Genomic DNA, 16,877 nt, shown 5'->3' with positions numbered 1-16,877 from the left:
GGGATACCACGCCATGTTCTTGTTGTTGCGATACGCGCCCACTGAAGAGAGAGTATGTTTTTTTTTCTACTTTTTCGGACGAAAGTTTCGCAAATCATTCTACCATTTCTACGAAAAAAAACAACAAAAAAACTACGATATTCCCGTTTGACCAAACATACCGCCAGAACTTTGGGACCCTGCACAACACCACGACTAAAAGAGAAAAGGGTGGGAAGAGAATTCCAGGAAAAAAAAAATTTGCCGAGCATCATTGCGCGCAATCTGGTGTCACTCAGCTCGAGCGTGTAGCTTTGGCTAATGCATAGACGCCATTTTACCGCCTAAGTCACGCACCAAGTGCGCCAGAGCGTCACGCGATGCCACAGTCAGGGCAACAATGAATGTCTTCACCCTCAGACAGACCGACATGTAGGCACCCTAGAGCAAGATCAACAGAGAATTCGAAACGCGCGAACGCTATCTGAATCTCCTCTCCTGTGCATCTCTCCGGCCTCCCACCCTTTTCCCCGTTTGCGCCTGGCCAAATACTTTACCAAGGGGAATACATTCCACTCCGCTCATTTGCATTAGACAGAACGCCTACAGCGCCGAATCCAGCCCTGACAGAAAAAAACGCCGCGCCGAGTCTTTTTTTTTTTTTTTTTGCAAATAAGTTATCATCATTATCAGTCGCACACATTTCACGACTTCGCGCTATGCTACGCCGACGGTCGGTGCGCCAGTGCAAGCCAGTGTCTCGAGGTGTGAAACAACGTCAAATGTGTTGCGTGGTGTTTTCGTTTGATACTTTTTGTCGAAACGATGCACACGATATACCCCGAGTTTCAGGAAACATTAGTTTAGGTTTCTGAATTTGGCTTTTAAAAATAAAAAAAATCTCCCCAATTATGTGTATTCTGCCGTTTCGCGTTCAAGAGACAATCTGTTATTTTCTGTATTGCGTGTGTTATTTCAGTGATGTGCGCCACTAGTATGGTATAGTTTTGGAATTTGTATCCTCTAAACGAGGAAACCCTATTGTTCTTTCCTGTAGGGCGCTACCGGCTGTTGGTCAGCAAAGCATTTTGTCTTTAGTTCTTAGTTTTTAGTCTATTTATTGGGCTCTGGAGAGCCGCGGCACGGCGGAAAGACAGCAGCCCGTACCATGGGAGCCCCCGGTGCCGCGTCTAGTGAACATGATAATGTGATGAGTACATACACGCATGATGACAACGACACGGATTGTTGGTATTGGGAAGGATGGCAGTCCGATTCGCAGAAGTCCAGACTTTGTGGAGGCGGGTTGGGCGGGTCAGCAGCGAGCCGTGGGGATCTTGCACGCCGTTCGATCGGTGCATGAAGGAGCCCCAGGAACATGATGGCGCTGTTGCTCACTGGGGTCCGTCGAAGCATCAGGCACCAAGGAGGTAGCCCAGTCAAAGTAGAAGCCGCCGCTTCCGAGGAACCAGGCTCAGATTGAGGCACCGCCGTCGCCCGGTGTGTCATCCTCTCAACGTCGTCGTCGTTGTGTTCTTTATTTATACGCGTATATATGTATGAATAAAATAAGAGAGATAAAAAGACACACAATCGAACGACCAGCGGCGCGCCGTTCTAGGTATATTCCTAGTTATTTCTAGTTATACACGCCTGAAAGAATTTTGTTCAGCTCTGTAACCGAGCTAAAACGTTACGTACACAGGCAAATTCAAAGCAAAAATATACAATGCAAGTGTTTCTGACCCTACATAACAATTGCTTATATTTCAAATCCAGGCCCCAAATTTTTATTGTAAACATCTAATTATTATATAGTCATATTATAACCGCCACATTCTGAGTCAATATTCTGTCACAAACGCATCGTACAAATCTTTTTTTTTTTTTTTTTCGATAAGCCTATGTAAAGGCAGCTTGGCCGCAAGCTTCTTGGTGCACGGCGGAGTGCTAACTTTACAGGGACAAAAAGTGGGCCGAATTTGAAAGTCTCGAGGAATAAAAAGTATTAATTAAAATACCGAAATTTTAACTGCGGTATGTGCTATGAGTCGGCAGCTATCATATTCCTCGGGAACTTTACGATTCTTCATTTCAGAGAGAAGAAATTTAAAATTTTGTCAAAATGGCCCATAGGACCCAATACAACAATATTATATCGGGCCCAGGAATAAAAAGTATACAATCCTGAGATTCTAGTAGGTACTAGATAGGAGTATATTAGTGCCCTCTATAGATGTCCCGGGGAACTTAAGGATTTCTGCAGTAGTTTGGCTGAAATTATAATTGTATTGCGTTTTGCTGAGAATACCCATGAGAGGGCCGCAAGGGGACCGTGTCCAGGAATGCTGGGGATGATTGCCATTTTTTGTAACAGAAGCACGAAAGGTACAAAACGCTGCTTTGCATCCAGGCAGCAAACAAAACAAAAAAAAAAGTATTACTATGCCGCATTGTGCATAAAAGAAACTGCGGAATCCCGACGTTGTAACCAAACCCACGAAAAGCGTTCCGGTGGTTATTCGACTGGACACTACACGCGAATATAAAATAATAATAAGAATATTGTTTATTTTGAATTTTCAAAATATATCGATGAATCGCCGCTCACGTAAGCAACACAAGGAGCGACGTTGAGGAAACAAACAATAATGAAGCAGCGAAAGGTCAACCAGGCAGGTGACTCGGACATTCCCGATTCCCAGCACAGCAACAGAGCTGACATTGATGCTGCGAAGAAGGCGCGCATAAGTCGCGAGCTTGACTCAGACTTCTCCACTTTCACTTTAGCGACATTCCGAAGCAGACATGTACTCGCATAGGGGTTGCGGTGACGTCACGACGCCGAGCCAGCTTCGAGGTCTACCCACTATCCTTCCAATCTCGGCAATCTCGGCCCGATAGCGGCAGGGCGTCTCTCGCGCGAGTTCTCGGCCCGCAGCACGCGTGCGTTGCCTTCCACCGTACTTTGGCTGCGCGTGCACGCTCGAGGGTCGTCGCAAGACGCCGAAGCAATATCGAAGAAGTTACGACCGTAACTTACGCGAAACTTACGAACATTTTGCTTCGGGAATACTGAAAAGTTGGTAACTTTGTCGTAAGATAAATTTACGAAATTTTTTGACGTAAGGAAGTTTCGGGAATCTGGCCTCTGGCTAGTCCATGGCGATCTTGAGTAAAACGCCCCGTGGGGAGCTCGGAGTCGTCGCATTCCTGAACCAACGCCGTCGACAGTCTGACATATAACCGTTAGTTCCGTCGGTGAAAGACGAATTACTCCCTTCTGACACGTCACAGGAAATGTGAGGCCAATCTTGCGGGGAAGCCGGCCACAACGACGCTTCTGGTCGCCAATAGCGGCCGAAACGAGCGTGCACTCAAAACGCGAAGGGGGGTCATCAGCCACTGCATCCACCTTGAACTCCCGAGGAGTCCCTCCAGGCCCACGACTGTCGAGTGACCTGGGGAGGGCTCGCAAAACGCGCGCTCCTGGAAGCTACTAATGCCGATAAGCGTATCTCCTCTTCCGCCCACGATACAACGTCCGCCGCCCCACCAACACGAGAGCCTGCTCGCTTCGCACAACGACAACAACAGAAAACCTAGCGGCGACCAAAGTTTCGGACCACCCGCCGCGTCTCTGGAGGCCTGTTTGTGTTCACGCGCTGTCTCTTTCCTCGATCGATGGGCCCGGGCGCACAACTCGCGAGCGCCCACCGTACACCTCGTACCCCGTTCGGCCCCCAGGCTGAGAATGCGGTGGAAGCTGTGCTCTGGACCGATCGTGTCTTGTGGTCAGCACGCTTCCGCCCACATCCACGCGCAGAGAGACAGACAGCGAGGCCTGGCGATGAAAGCGGGGAGGCGGTCGACTGGTCCGGCGAGTGGACAACTCGCACCCGACTGTCGGCTGTCGGGTGAACGGAGTTCCAGCGCGCGAGCTTCGGAGAAAACGGAGAGTTGTGCTTTCGCCTTCTTCCGTCCCCGCCACCGTCGGTCGCCCCGATTTAGAAGCCGGGCCAACACCTAACTCGTTCACTTCCGAGCTGTTTTCCCCGAGACACAAACAGGCGGCGATAAATAACAACCAGAGGGAGCAAGAAAAACAAAAAGAGAAAGAAACAGCTGCGCAAAGAGGACCGAGGAAACATTGACACTGGCGCCCGCGCAAGATTCGCATCGACGCGCACGCTTTCACAACGAAAGAAAGCGCCCCCACTGAGGAAAAAGTGTATCTCTCGGGAGGCTGTTTATAAACACCCGGCGGAACGTCAACAGCGAGCGTCCTTCCAGAGAGAGTTATCTGGCCGCCGCCATCTTGCTGACGCCACAAGCTCCTCCCACAAAGCTCTCCACTCTTTCCATTGTACAAGGGCGAACGCTGAAGAGAAGGCGGGGACGCACCTCCTCTCCCATGTACGTTCTTGTAAAGTGCAAAGGGTGGAGGGCTTCGTGTTCATTTAACCGGCAACGGGGTACTGAGGCTCCGATCAAGAGCTACTAAATTACGCCTAGAGGGCTCGCCGTATCCGCGTCACTTGACCTACCCCCGAAGATCTTGCGAGCGCCGCCATTTTGTTGCCTAGGGGGATAGTTAGACGTTTCGGAAATGCGACGTCGTGTCAGGAACGTCGGGCGAAATCGTCTGACATTTCTGGACGACGAGGAATTGCCTGCGATTTCAGACAAGACAACGAGAACTTTTATCGGCAAAATGGCTCGTGCGTCATTACTCCGAAGAGTGGTTCATTTATATTCTACAAGCGTATAAACCTGGGACGGGCGGTGATGCGCTGAAACGAGAAAACAGCGCAAAATGACGACGGAACACAGGAAGAACGAGAGAGCAGACGAACAATTTCACCTTTTCGCACGGCGCTTCTAATTTTCACCTTTATGTTGATAATTAAGACATATGTAGGTGCATTTAAGATTAGATATACGTTAAGACGTACGTGTTCCAAACACCAAAAGCATAGCTGCTTCCTTCGGAAAACAGATCTCGTAAGAACTATTTCTCACCACGTATAAACAATGAGCAAAACTTTTTTTCTTCTTCACTTGACAACGAGCATTGTTGCCCCAGCTCCTCCCACGAAAAACGCCGGTTCTGTTCAACACCCAAAGTGCCGAGGCAAAAGAGTAGTAGGAGGGAAAGGAACTACTACTGCATATCCGATGTACCTATACAAACCACAGTATCCGCCACCCTATTGAGCCGTGAAAGCTTGTTCTCGCCCACCCAGAGTTGCCTGATAAACCTTTCTCGACAGCTTCAAATTCGTCCGTCTACTCGCGTTGCCGAGTCGGCGTATTAGCTTCGCGGTTAAGAGAGAACACGGGTTCGCCGTCCGCGTCTTCTCCCCAGCCTCCCGAGTGTTTCTGCTCATCCGTCGCCGCAAATCAGCGAGCGACGGCATATCTTCTCCTCTGAGGCGACCCGCGCGGAGAGAGTCGTTATACACTGAAGGCCGCTACAAGACACACTCGCCAGCAAACCTGCTTATACGACAAAAACAAAAGACTTGTACACCCACATTTCTACGCATGCGTGCGTGCTTGCGTGCCTCCCTCCCACCCAGCTCAGACGTGGTGGTCGACGAAAACCATTCGAGACCGCCCAAGTTCATTCGCGCGCCCCAGGGCCTAACCCAAGCCCCCGTCGAGCGACAGCAGAGGGGAAATACGTCCTCCCCTCCTCTTGACACGGCGCTACTTTTACTTCCAGCCCCGTTCACCGAGCAGCTTCCGTCACCCTTCAAAGCCTGAATATATTCGGCGCGTCGGCCGCTCTGCAGCCTAAACACGATCATAAAAAAAGATGGAAGGGGGGCGATGAAGCAACAAACATTTGCCTTTAGCCGCCCACGGAGCGGCAGGAGCCACGCGAGCGCGGAACAAATAAGCGCGCGCGTGAAGTGTTGTCTTTTTTTATTATTTATTGCGTATTAGCCTAGTCACGTAACATATACCTCCAGCTCTGTGATTGGCTGCGTTGGGTCGTACAGCTCGCTGCGGTCCATCGCAAGGTGAAAAGGAGTACACATATATAATACACAGAACAGACGCGTTTTGCACAAGGCGCACACACATTCTCCGAACTTTTGTACACGTGCCGCGCGGTATTCATCTCTGAGGGAATTTAGCCGAGGGTCAAACATCTCCGGCCTTTGTAACGCGTTATCGAAGCCGCGACGCTACGTTGCAGCCGCGTAGTAACGCAATAATAAAACACACAAAAAAAAAATCTTTAGAAATAAACAACTTCGGAAGGAGCTGCTAGGCGACCCGAAAATGGGCCGACGAAAGCGGTCCAAGCGGAACGCGATGCGTCACTTCTTTCGCTTTTTCTCTTTTTTGTAACGTTTTATTTAAATTATATTTTCTCTTCCAAAAGTCTTACACATAAATAAATACCAGCTCCGTTCACCAGCGGAAAACACGTGCATCCAACGGAACACTTGCCTTCTCATTTTATCTATTTTCTTCTTTTCCTCTATGGATTCACAAGTCGGCCGACCGCGCAACATATATTACAAAACGCGAGCTCACCACGTGGGGACCACGCTAACGGTCGGCCAAACAATACGGGCACCCGAGCAATCGTTTTCCCCAGTAACTGCTCGTGCACAAAAACGTTCATTTAAGCGTAAGCCACGGGAAAAAAAAAACCATTAAATTACATTGGACGTGTCCACAAGCAACGTTTGCTCCGTGTCGCTCTTGTGGGACCCGTCAAAGAAGGATATAAACGGACGAACTAGGGCCAAGTTTCTCCATCTCCTTTGCACGAGTACAACGACAGCCCAAGAATACAAATAATGACAAAGCACATTCCGCCGGAACAAAATGGCGTCATTCCGTTCAGTCTTCCGCTGTGCTCCGCCATTCGCTTCCCAAAACATGCACAGTCCATCACCCAGTCGGCGCTCCAAAGAATGTCGCCACTCGTAGGAAGCTCTTAGCTGCAGGAACTTTACAGCGGAGTGGTTTAATACTAGGCGGCGAGCGTTCCCTCGGGAAAACAGCGGTTACGGGACCGATCAGACAGGCTCGAAAGCGCACCATCGTCGTGTCTTTGTACGTGATACCACCATCGCTGAACCAATTTTGGCTGCCCAGTTACCTGGTCAAGCGAGGACGAGACATCGCTGCAGTTCTTCGCGCGCGCGCGATTCTACGGGTGTATGCTCGAATAACGGTGAAGAGTTGAGCTTGTTGGTATACACTTGTAAATATATCAGCTTGAACTTTAGAAATGACGAGAACACAAAGACAAAAAGGACAGGATATGACACACAGCAGCGAGTCATATCCTGTCCTTTCTGTCTTTGTGTTCTCGTTATTTCTAAAGTTCAAGCTGATATATTTACGAGTGTGTGCCCGCTTCAGTTGTGACAGCGATCGCACCCTGGCGGTTTCTGCGCACCCAACCTCGTTTAATTACTATACCAGATGCAATGAAAAAAAAAAAAAAAAGTTAATGTGCAGGCGAGCTGGTGTAAGTTGTACATGATGATTGAAAACCTGAGACTGTGGTTTAAAAAACGGAAACTCGTGAAGTCACTTTTTCTTCCTACTTCACGAGTTTCCGTTTTTCAAACCACGGTCTCAGGTTTTCAATCATCATGTACCAGTTGCAAGCTGCCTCCCGTATTCCCGCCACGTTTAGTCTCTGTAAGCTCGCTCCAACCTTCCCTGTACACTTATTCGGCATGTGCGCATGCGTGCGTCATTTCCCTTGGCCTTACTTCTCGGAGGACACACCGTCCCGCGCGACCAACATATTCAGTACCCACCTTTGCGCGTATTTCGTTTCTTTTTTTTTCTTTTTTTGAATTTTGGTAGTAGTGAGGGCATAAAAGCGAGGAAAAGCGATACGACGGCACGACGCCAACGTGTTCTGTCAGGCCGAGGCATGTTAGGCCGTCCTCCGTTTGCGGTTCGCCGCAAACTCTGCAGACGGCTCGGCTCTCGTTGCTCGAAAAAGGTGAAGTCCCTCGATACTTCTTCTACGAGTAACGACAACCAATCCAAGTGACAAAGCACATTCCGCTGGAAGCAAATGGCGGCATACAGGTCAGTCTCCTGCTGTGCGCCGCCATTCGCTTCCTGAAACCTGCACCGTTAAACAGTCGGCGCTTCAAAGAATGTCGCTACTTGCAGGAAGCTCCAGTCTAGGTAGGGACTTCAGAAAAAGGGAAAAGGACAATCGTTCGAAGAATGCCACCTGCTATCGCGAAGGGATCCAGACGGCGCTACCGCCGGCGCGCTAGTGCGAAAGAGCAACAAACCTGTGCACCGGGAAGAGGAGGAATGTCTTCTATGATGCTGTCAAGGAGACTCTAGAAGCCCGTGTCACCAATCGAGCAATGCCAAAAACGCAAAGTCACGGCTTGTATCGTCTTCATTTGCGACTCGTTTAATTGAACGCAGAAGGTACACGTGACAGTGGGCTTAGAATGTAAATAATTTCGTGTTCCTTCGATTGCGCTTGGATTTAGCTCGGTGCTATGTGGTCTCAAAGGAAGAGCAAAAAGTAAAAATAAAAAAGTGCGCACACCAGAGCGCGAGGGAAATGATGTCGCTGCCTTCCTTATTCCGGTGCCTTGTCCCCTCCATCTCACAAATATCTTTAGTGCTGACAAAGGCACGAGCGCGAAGCTTTAAAAAGTGCCTTCTATGCACGAGTACTCGTACAAACAAGAGCATTCTGCTTTGATATAGGCTCACGCGCCTGTGCCTTTGTCTTTACTGCGGACATTTCTCAGACAGCTATGGAAAAGGTCCACAGGCCTGTAGCTCTCTAGTTTGAGGAGCGCCTCTGGCGAGCAAAATCGAATATTTTTCGGTCGCGTTTTACGCTCCTTCACATTGCTCGCAGACGCCAAGCTAGCAGCATTTCACTGGTGGATATCAATTCTCGAAAAAAATAACCAGAACAATAGAGCAACTAGAAAGACATTTCTTATGGGTTTTGTTTTTACAATACCTTTAAAGCGCGAGCTGCATTTTTCCGTTCATTTAAATGGCTTCTTCTTAGATCCTTCATTCGCTTTGTTATCCCGCGTAGACAGATGCTGACACACGCTCGCCAATGACCCTGGCTCCTGCACGATCGAACGCTGCAGTACCGCTTTAGGTTCGATGCAAGCATTACATGGTCTCGCGCCTCCTCGCTGCGAGCCTGTTTGTTGCACGGCAGAATTCTATAACTCCGCTCAATCTCGCTCCGCCCGACTGACTCTATTATCCGGAAAACTGCCACATAACCGGCAGCCTAGAACATGGGGCTCTCGAGCGGGTTTACGCTTCGAAAAATTTCCCACGGGTTTTCACGCGACTATTTCTTTCGAAAAATCACCCGACTAATTCGGAGAAAAAAAAAAAAAAAAAAAAGGTTTATAACGACACATTCCATGGCAGATTACGAACTCGAGAAGAACGACTCCCGGTCGGAGCGTTCGCCGGTATTTTCGCAATCAGTTCGGTTACGCCACCGCTCCCCCAATGCATTCAGGGAACTTTGGTCTTTTTGCACGTGCGACAATCGTACTGGAGCTCTGCGCCTGCAGAGCTTGAGACGGCACGAGCCGTTTGGGGCCACTGGCGCCTGCCTCTTGTGAACTAAAGCATAGCCTCCTCTATACTCACAAAGCCTGGCAGTTCGACGACGCAGCCAGAGTGCCCAGTCGCAGATTTGGAGCGCGAGGATCTGGTAGCACGGAGCATCAAAGCGCCATTTCTCGGGGAACCTAAGGTGGAACCTGGGCGTCAGCGCACAGCTTTTGCAGCGGCGAGGACCCGAACACACACTTGTTCACTCGGAAGAAGTCTGTTTCGGCGTCTCGACGCAGCGGGGCGCCAGTCACGTTTCTCTCTTCTCATCCGTTGCCTGCCGCTTCACCTTTTCCATTTAGGCAACCGCTTCTCCCGATAAACTGCCAGGCTTTGTCAGTATGTAGGAGACTAAAGATATGGCGGCTTCACGCCTGCGCCCAACGCTTAGTGAGATCCGTCTATTCTAGCTGCTCACCGAGAAGTATAGTGCCGCGGGCCACGTGGCCCCGCACACGCGCGAGTCAAGGGACGTGAGTAATGAGACAAATCTTTCGTGCGCGAACTTCACCGCACCCTATACAAACGTTCCGCCCAACTTCAACCACTTGTCCCGCCCTCGATACAGGCTCAATTAAAAACTGCCCCATCGCATAACCACTATACAGCCGCGGCTATTGAACAGTCGCGTCCACTGTCATTACTTTTCCCACATTTCCCGCGTCTCCCGGCAGGAGAATGCGGTAATTACGAATGAAATCGCCCCTAAATCGCTCGGCTGCGCTGTTGTGTAAGACTCGGGGACCCACTGAAGCCTAGCGTTCATTCCGAACCAAGGCACATCTACAGTGTGCGACACTGTTAGCGCATAAACGACATCGACGCTTCTTCGCGTTTTACTTCCGAAGGGCATCCTCTGGCAAGCACCAAATTTTCCATGCTGAGGTTAGTGGCCAAAATGAGCAGTTCCCACCACACTAACAGTTAAAAAAAAAAAAAACTGCTTATAGGAGGTATTCACTGGACGCCATATTTGTGAGTGCTGTCTAGAGCGCGTGCTCAGAACGAGCCCACATTAATAGGCTGCTAAGACCGGCAACCTTGATGGTGCTAAATGCACGCTCCAAAAGGACTGCGGAAGCTCGCCGTCAGCACGCGCTCAGCAGCAGCGCACACGGATATGGCCGCCAGTGAATACTCCTTATAAGTTTAGTGCGGTGTAAATCTTGCATAACGGTCTCGCGTTATGTACAGTACACACCAAACGTATCGAGAACACGGGAACCGTGTCGTATCTCACAAAAGCGCCGCTCCGTGCAGTAGCACTCCACAAAGCCCTAGGTCACGGAACTTTTATCCCGCTGTTACCGGTATAGCGAGCCCACAACAAAAAAGACAAAAAAAAAGTACGCGCTTTTTTTATGTGCAAGTGTGACGAGCACTGTACACCTCACGTACAGCGACGTGACGGGGCGATGGAACCCGATGAGGTCTGCACAGGACTATAAGACGTGCACGCAAACACGCATTTCATTAGAACTACTACAGTATCAATTACATAGCAAAGACCCCCGCTCGCTACAAAGAGGTCGAAGAGCGAAACAAATTAATTAAATGCACCTGGAGTAATGTCCCCGCAAATAATAATGAACTCAGCGTGTGACCTCTTTTCCCGACTACACAGGTGGCGAAAAGGCACTCCCGCAAATAGAACATGACAAATAGAACACAAACAAAAACCGAATTCGCACAGGAGGGGTTTTATCGCTTTACTGCATCCCTGCTCTCCACGCAGCGCCCAATAAAATGCTACCATCAAACGAGCCCGTTAACCGACCATTACAATGCTCGTAAAAAGAAATAATAATAAAGGCAAGAGGAAAGAAGAACAAAAGCAAAGGCAGACAAACGTAGGAAATTCTCCACATCCCGTGTTTACGAACACGCGACCACGGCGGGCTTGTAGCGTCGCGCGCTCTAATTAATTAAAGCCAGGCGCCCGGCCGACGGAGTCGTCAATTCGTCCGGTGAACACTCTTTTATTCAGGAGAAAGAGGTTCCTCCGCATTGCCGTTTCTCCGGAGAACAACCGCCAAGAATACTTGAGCACGGAACCACCAACATGGACGCCTCGAATAAATGGACAACGTTCTTTCGACGGGCTTGCTTTACCACCACCCATTTCAGCAGCTCCATTCTAAAGCCTCAACACCATCAACAGAACAAAATATTGCGACGCATCGTAACATCACAGTAGGAAAGTTCTAGAAATAACCAAACAACGCAGCTTTTTTTTTTTTTTTTTTTTTTTACGCGAACGTTGTATAACCAGCAACTAGGGGAAAACCTTCTCCGGTGCTGTCGGCGAGAAGTAAAATCGTCCCTGTTATTATTAGCAGGGACAGGAGAAGGGGAGGGCTTCGGCGAGCATTCACTCGAGTGATTCAGAGCTGATTCCGAGAAGGCAAATACTACAAGTCAGGAACTCGACGTCTCCAACATCCGTTTGCCACTCGTGTGTGTATTGACGTCCGGCCGTTGAAGGGGAGAGGGCAATTAGGACTGAGCGCTGTATAAAAACCACACTTCCGGTGGAATAAATGAAAGCAAAAAGATAACTCAAGTTACAACGCCAACATTTCCGCCCCGTCAACCCAATCCGTCCTGCCTGTCGGTACAGGAACACACATTAACCTCCAACCAACTGTTTCTATGAGAGAGAGAGAGAGAGCTAGAGAGAAAACACGGCTTCTACAAAACAATGACGTCAAAGGCCATATATGCGGTCTGACCGTTTGAATGCTCCTCCAGACGCTCAAATCGCATCCCATACGCGTGGGAAAAACCGGCAGCCCAGTGAGTGCGAGCCAAGTAACTTCATATGCGGCACACACACACACTGAATCGCATACCACGACGCTACCCTCTCTCAATACGCGTTTTCTTTTTTTGTTCCTTTTCTTTTTTTTGAGGATTGTGTTTTTATACGAAAATTGACGCAACCCAGATGCGCCACCGCATCGGTAACGTAATGAAAACCTATCGGGCAATGAGGCCTAATGCAATAATAAGCAGAATAGGAATATTTATTAGTATTCTTTTCTTCTTCTATCTCGGCGTGGGCTGCTGCACTTCCTCCAAGGGCTGGCCTTCTTCCTGTCTCCACGCAACCGTCTCCTCCAGCGCACACGCGTCCTCCTAGGGATGCCGCTATCGATCGGCAGAGACCCGAGGCGGCCGGATCGGCGAATCCGACAGCCCAAGATCCCCGCTGGCGTCTTTCCTCACACCGAGGAAACAAAACATAACCCCCACCACACGTTACGAGCGTCGCGCCGCTTGTAGCCCGTTTTACCGATGCAGAAAAACGAAAGAAAACCGCCAGAAGTCACAGACTGTAAACCACAACCTAAATAAATTGTTAAAAAAAAAAAAAAAAAAAACGGAAGCAAACACAATATCGGGCGAAATGGACAAGCAGCGACTCACTCAGACTCTTGGAATTCTTGAGCGAGGCGCCGTTGTTGTTTTTCCGCCTGGCGATGCTGAAGGTCGAGAACCAGCTGCCCAGCTTCTGGCTGCCGAAGTTGCTGAAGGTGTTGCTCTTGTGAAGCAACTTGATATCCATTTTGGTCGGCCGGCCGTCTCCTTCCCTCGCTCGCTCCCCGCGCTTACAGAAGCAACCGACGGACGTCTTGGAGACCTCGAAGCGGCTTGCACGCACACGCACCCCGAAGGAAACAGACACGGGACTAGAACACGAGATCCTGGCGAGCCAGCGAGTCAGCAGCGGCCGAACCGGCGGCAGATGGGTACCACATCACTCCGTCGGTCTCCGAGGACTTGAGTAGGACGGCGGCGAGCTTCCGTCGCGATAGCTGCTGGGAGATTGTCGGCGATGTAGCGCGCGAAAAAGGAGCCGCTGCTGCCCGGTCACCGGCGACCGCGAGTCCCCGTCGCCGACTTGCGACGTCCGGGCAGGACACATCCAGATCGGAGCGGGAAGCGACGAAAGTCCGCCGCAGTGCTTGCTGCTGCTTGCCGCTGGCACAGCGCCTGCCTAGCCCACGACGACCCACGGCATCAACCCGACTTGCTCGCTTCGAGAACCCAAGACTGCTCAAAACCAAACAAACCACGCACCCCGAGTTCCGTTCGACTACCTCGGGGCAACTCACCAGGCGATCGAGAATCAGTACACGCGAACACAGACGAAGCAAACACCCCGACGACGCTACGTAAAGCAGAAACGCCGAGCCACCCGACCGACACGAGCGAAAGCCGCCAACGAGCGGAAGGAACAAAACATGATAATAATAAACGACCGACCCGCGGCGCTACGGTCGCGTTCCCATGAATCATCGGAGCGCGCGCGAGGAATGACGGGAGCGCCGTCTGCTACGAATAATGGCGGCCGATTCGAATCGGTTTCGGTTCCCTTCTCCATCCACGACAACAAACGCCGGAAGGAGACACGAGCGCTCGTCAGCGGCGCTTGCGTGGCGGAGCTTGCGCGTGCGTGAGCAGGTATACGCACTTACGGCACCTACGGCGCCCATTAACGCAACAACACAAAAGCCGCGTGGAATGTTTCCCCCTCCGCGAGTTCGCGCTTACGTGAACGCATAACGGCACGTCGCCGCTTTTCCTCGATACTTCTGCGACGTGTTGTTCAGCCTGGCTCGCTCGCAGCACGGCCGGAAAAAGGAAACGGCGCTCGGATTGCAATCTGTTCGGAATGCTCTGCCCGTACTGCGCTGTTTAAGCTGTCTTCGCAATGCCCACGGATGATGGCATAAAAAAAAAGATGTTAATAACCACAAGGGGCCAGACAACAGTCTGCCCGTGTCGTTTGTGTTTGGTTTGTTCCGATCCCCCCCCCCCCCCCCCCCCACACTACTTATTCATTGGTTCGCCAAAGCAGAAAAGATCGCATAAAGTCACTCATGGCTAGGAAAGCTGTCAATGCATTTACAAGCTGGTAGAGTTATTCGAACAATGATGCATAGCTGAGCAGGCAGTTCCTTTGCAAACACAGTAAACGGACTCGTCAAACTACAGCATCAAGCCCCTGCATTACTGCCTTCGAAGACTAGAAACACAGCAGTTCATTCCTTAAATCGTGTTTATCATTGCAAACTTAGATGTAGCAAAAAGAAATATTTTTAGTTTATGAACATGCAAAGGTGAACAATGCAGCTATTGTAAACCGTAGATTTTCTGTACCATTTCAACAGCGCCCCAAACCCGGCCTACCAGGGAAGTTAATCGCAATGTTAACTCCACAAAGTAATTATTCCTCAAACAATTACCAACCAAGTTAGGTGCAAGTATCAAACGCCCGAATGAGTGATGAGCTGATCTAAGAAACGGTGCCAATCCCTAAAGAAAACAACAAAAACAAAAAGTCAACTTTGTAGGACCTCACGCTGTAACACGAGCCGAAAAATTCGGCGCCTGCACATAGAAAGTTCAACCTTTCGCCGGATGTGCACTGAGCAGGCCAATTTTATTATGTGAAATTTCAAGACATACTTCTTTTTCTGTCTCAAAGCCAGGAGCGCGGGCTAGCTCGCGCTCGTAGCTTTGGCTGTAGTTTCAGCTGAAGGGTGAACAGAGTATAGCAAACGTTCCAAGAGTGAAAACACGACCCGAATGCAGTGAATTCGAAATCGATGGATGGGAAACGCGTTTGCTCAAAATTGTTCATAACTGTATGCGGCTCCTTGGCAGTGGCTCGGCCTAACCAGACCTTGAGACCCACGAGCAGCCAACGAACGACTATACGATGCTTTTGGCCGCTAAAAGTGTTTTCAGGACTGCAAAAGTGGCTCACTACCATGTGCAAGAAGGGAGGGGGGGCGGGGGGGGGGTATTTTGCATAGTCAGTGTCTCATGAATCAACATAGGTCACTTTCTCCAGTCACCTGTTACTGGTTATTAAATAAACTAATGGCCATTGAGGGGCCGTTCAGGTGACCAGCCAATGACAGGCATATCAAGATTGCACACCAACGACATGGAGCAATGGTGCAGGCAACGTTTGCAAACAACAGGAAGAGGAAGAGAGATCACTATGGCACAGGTCATTAAACTGAAACAAAACTTTTATTTTGATTTTTTCCCCCATATTATTCTCTATACCTTACACCCTTCAAAGCTCCTGAATACCAATCCAGCAGTCCGAGTATGGTCACCGTGAGAGCGAGATCTAATTAGGCTCTCGTGGAGCGAGTTATGATATTGTTAGCAACCAGTTTGCCTGCCAATGCGAGTGAATAATGGGGCTTGTCTGCTATGAAGCATCATTCAGAGGAAAATAAAACAAGAAAACAGCTTTAAGTCACTGGCTAATGGAACCGGCCATCTGCTAGAAACCGAGTGCCGCGGTAAGGTGATATTGGATGCAAGCTTAAACTGAGATCGTTTGAAACAATCACAATTCCAGATTCCGTCCAATATCACTTCAGACTATCGTTTGAAGCGATCAACAATCCGTCCTTTCTTTGCATATCCCAAGTTCTGATGCTGTACACAAGCTGAAATCTACTGGTAGTTAAATGAGCACTAGGAATAACCACATTAGAGGTCGTTAAAACTCTCTCGCCACCCATGAACTGGTGAGAAATTCTCACAAAAAGTACTATTCCCTCCTCTGGCTGCTGCCAAATAAAATGTAATGCAAATCCATTTGGGATGTTTTGCACCTCTTCAGATGTCTTTCGAGCTCGGCACTCACAGGTTGCCTCAGCACAGCGCTGTTTTTGTGACAATACGCCAATTTAGCTGTTCCTGCTAAATTTAGTAGGAAATTGAATGGGTGAGCAATTCCACACCAATTCAGGGTTTCCCACTAAATTTAGCGGTGAAACTGAGTTTATAAAACACAGCAATTTAGGCTTTTCCACTATATTTGGCCAGGAGACCGCAATACCTAGCCCACTATATTTAGCAAGGAGAAGAGAAAGATCTTGCTTTCACCGGAGTCCAAAATCGGACGCCAGGTGTCGAAACAGCAGGTCACTCGCTGACTATAGTTGTTTGAAAGGGATACTTGAACGAAATTTGAAATATGCCAGTCGTGTTCAGAAATAGGCTGAAGATGATCCACAATATTCGTTATAGACGGCCCACTCTGGCAAGCGCTCGGAGAGCAGCCAGCGGAGAACGTGCGACATCCGGCGCAATCATGACGTATATTGTCTCGGGACGAGCAAAGCTGCGGCGAGGACGACGTCGGCAAAATGTCTTACCCGTTTCAGCCACCAAAGCGGCCGAAGCACACCAGCGATCAGGCCACCACAACTAACCGCAAAGCTGCTTTTGTATGAATTTTGAGT

General features: G+C 49.6%; 1 protein-coding gene across 6 annotated transcripts in view; it reads right to left on the bottom strand.

Annotated features, from left to right (window-relative positions):
- LOC8024895 (cyclin-dependent kinase 16) overlaps nucleotides 1–16,877 on the bottom strand; it is a 155,737-nt gene that overhangs the window by 112,604 nt on the left and 26,256 nt on the right. The window contains exon 1 of one of the 6 annotated variants that reach the window (XM_029976653.4): nucleotides 13,027–13,839. The exons of 4 other annotated variants lie outside the window; for them this stretch is intronic. In XM_029976653.4, coding sequence (XP_029832513.1) covers nucleotides 13,027–13,165 — 139 coding nt within the window. In that variant the 5' untranslated portion in view covers nucleotides 13,166–13,839. Of the gene's footprint in view, nucleotides 1–13,026; nucleotides 13,840–16,877 lie in introns of those variants that run through there. One more of the 6 variants, XM_029976655.4, reaches the window with a different exon arrangement.

The sequence above is a fragment of the Ixodes scapularis genome, unplaced genomic scaffold (genome assembly GCF_016920785.2).
Source record: "Ixodes scapularis isolate PalLabHiFi unplaced genomic scaffold, ASM1692078v2 PGA_scaffold2__306_contigs__length_199485367, whole genome shotgun sequence".
NCBI lineage: Eukaryota > Metazoa > Arthropoda > Arachnida > Ixodida > Ixodidae > Ixodes > Ixodes scapularis.
This window is presented reverse-complemented; position numbering and strand designations above follow the sequence as displayed.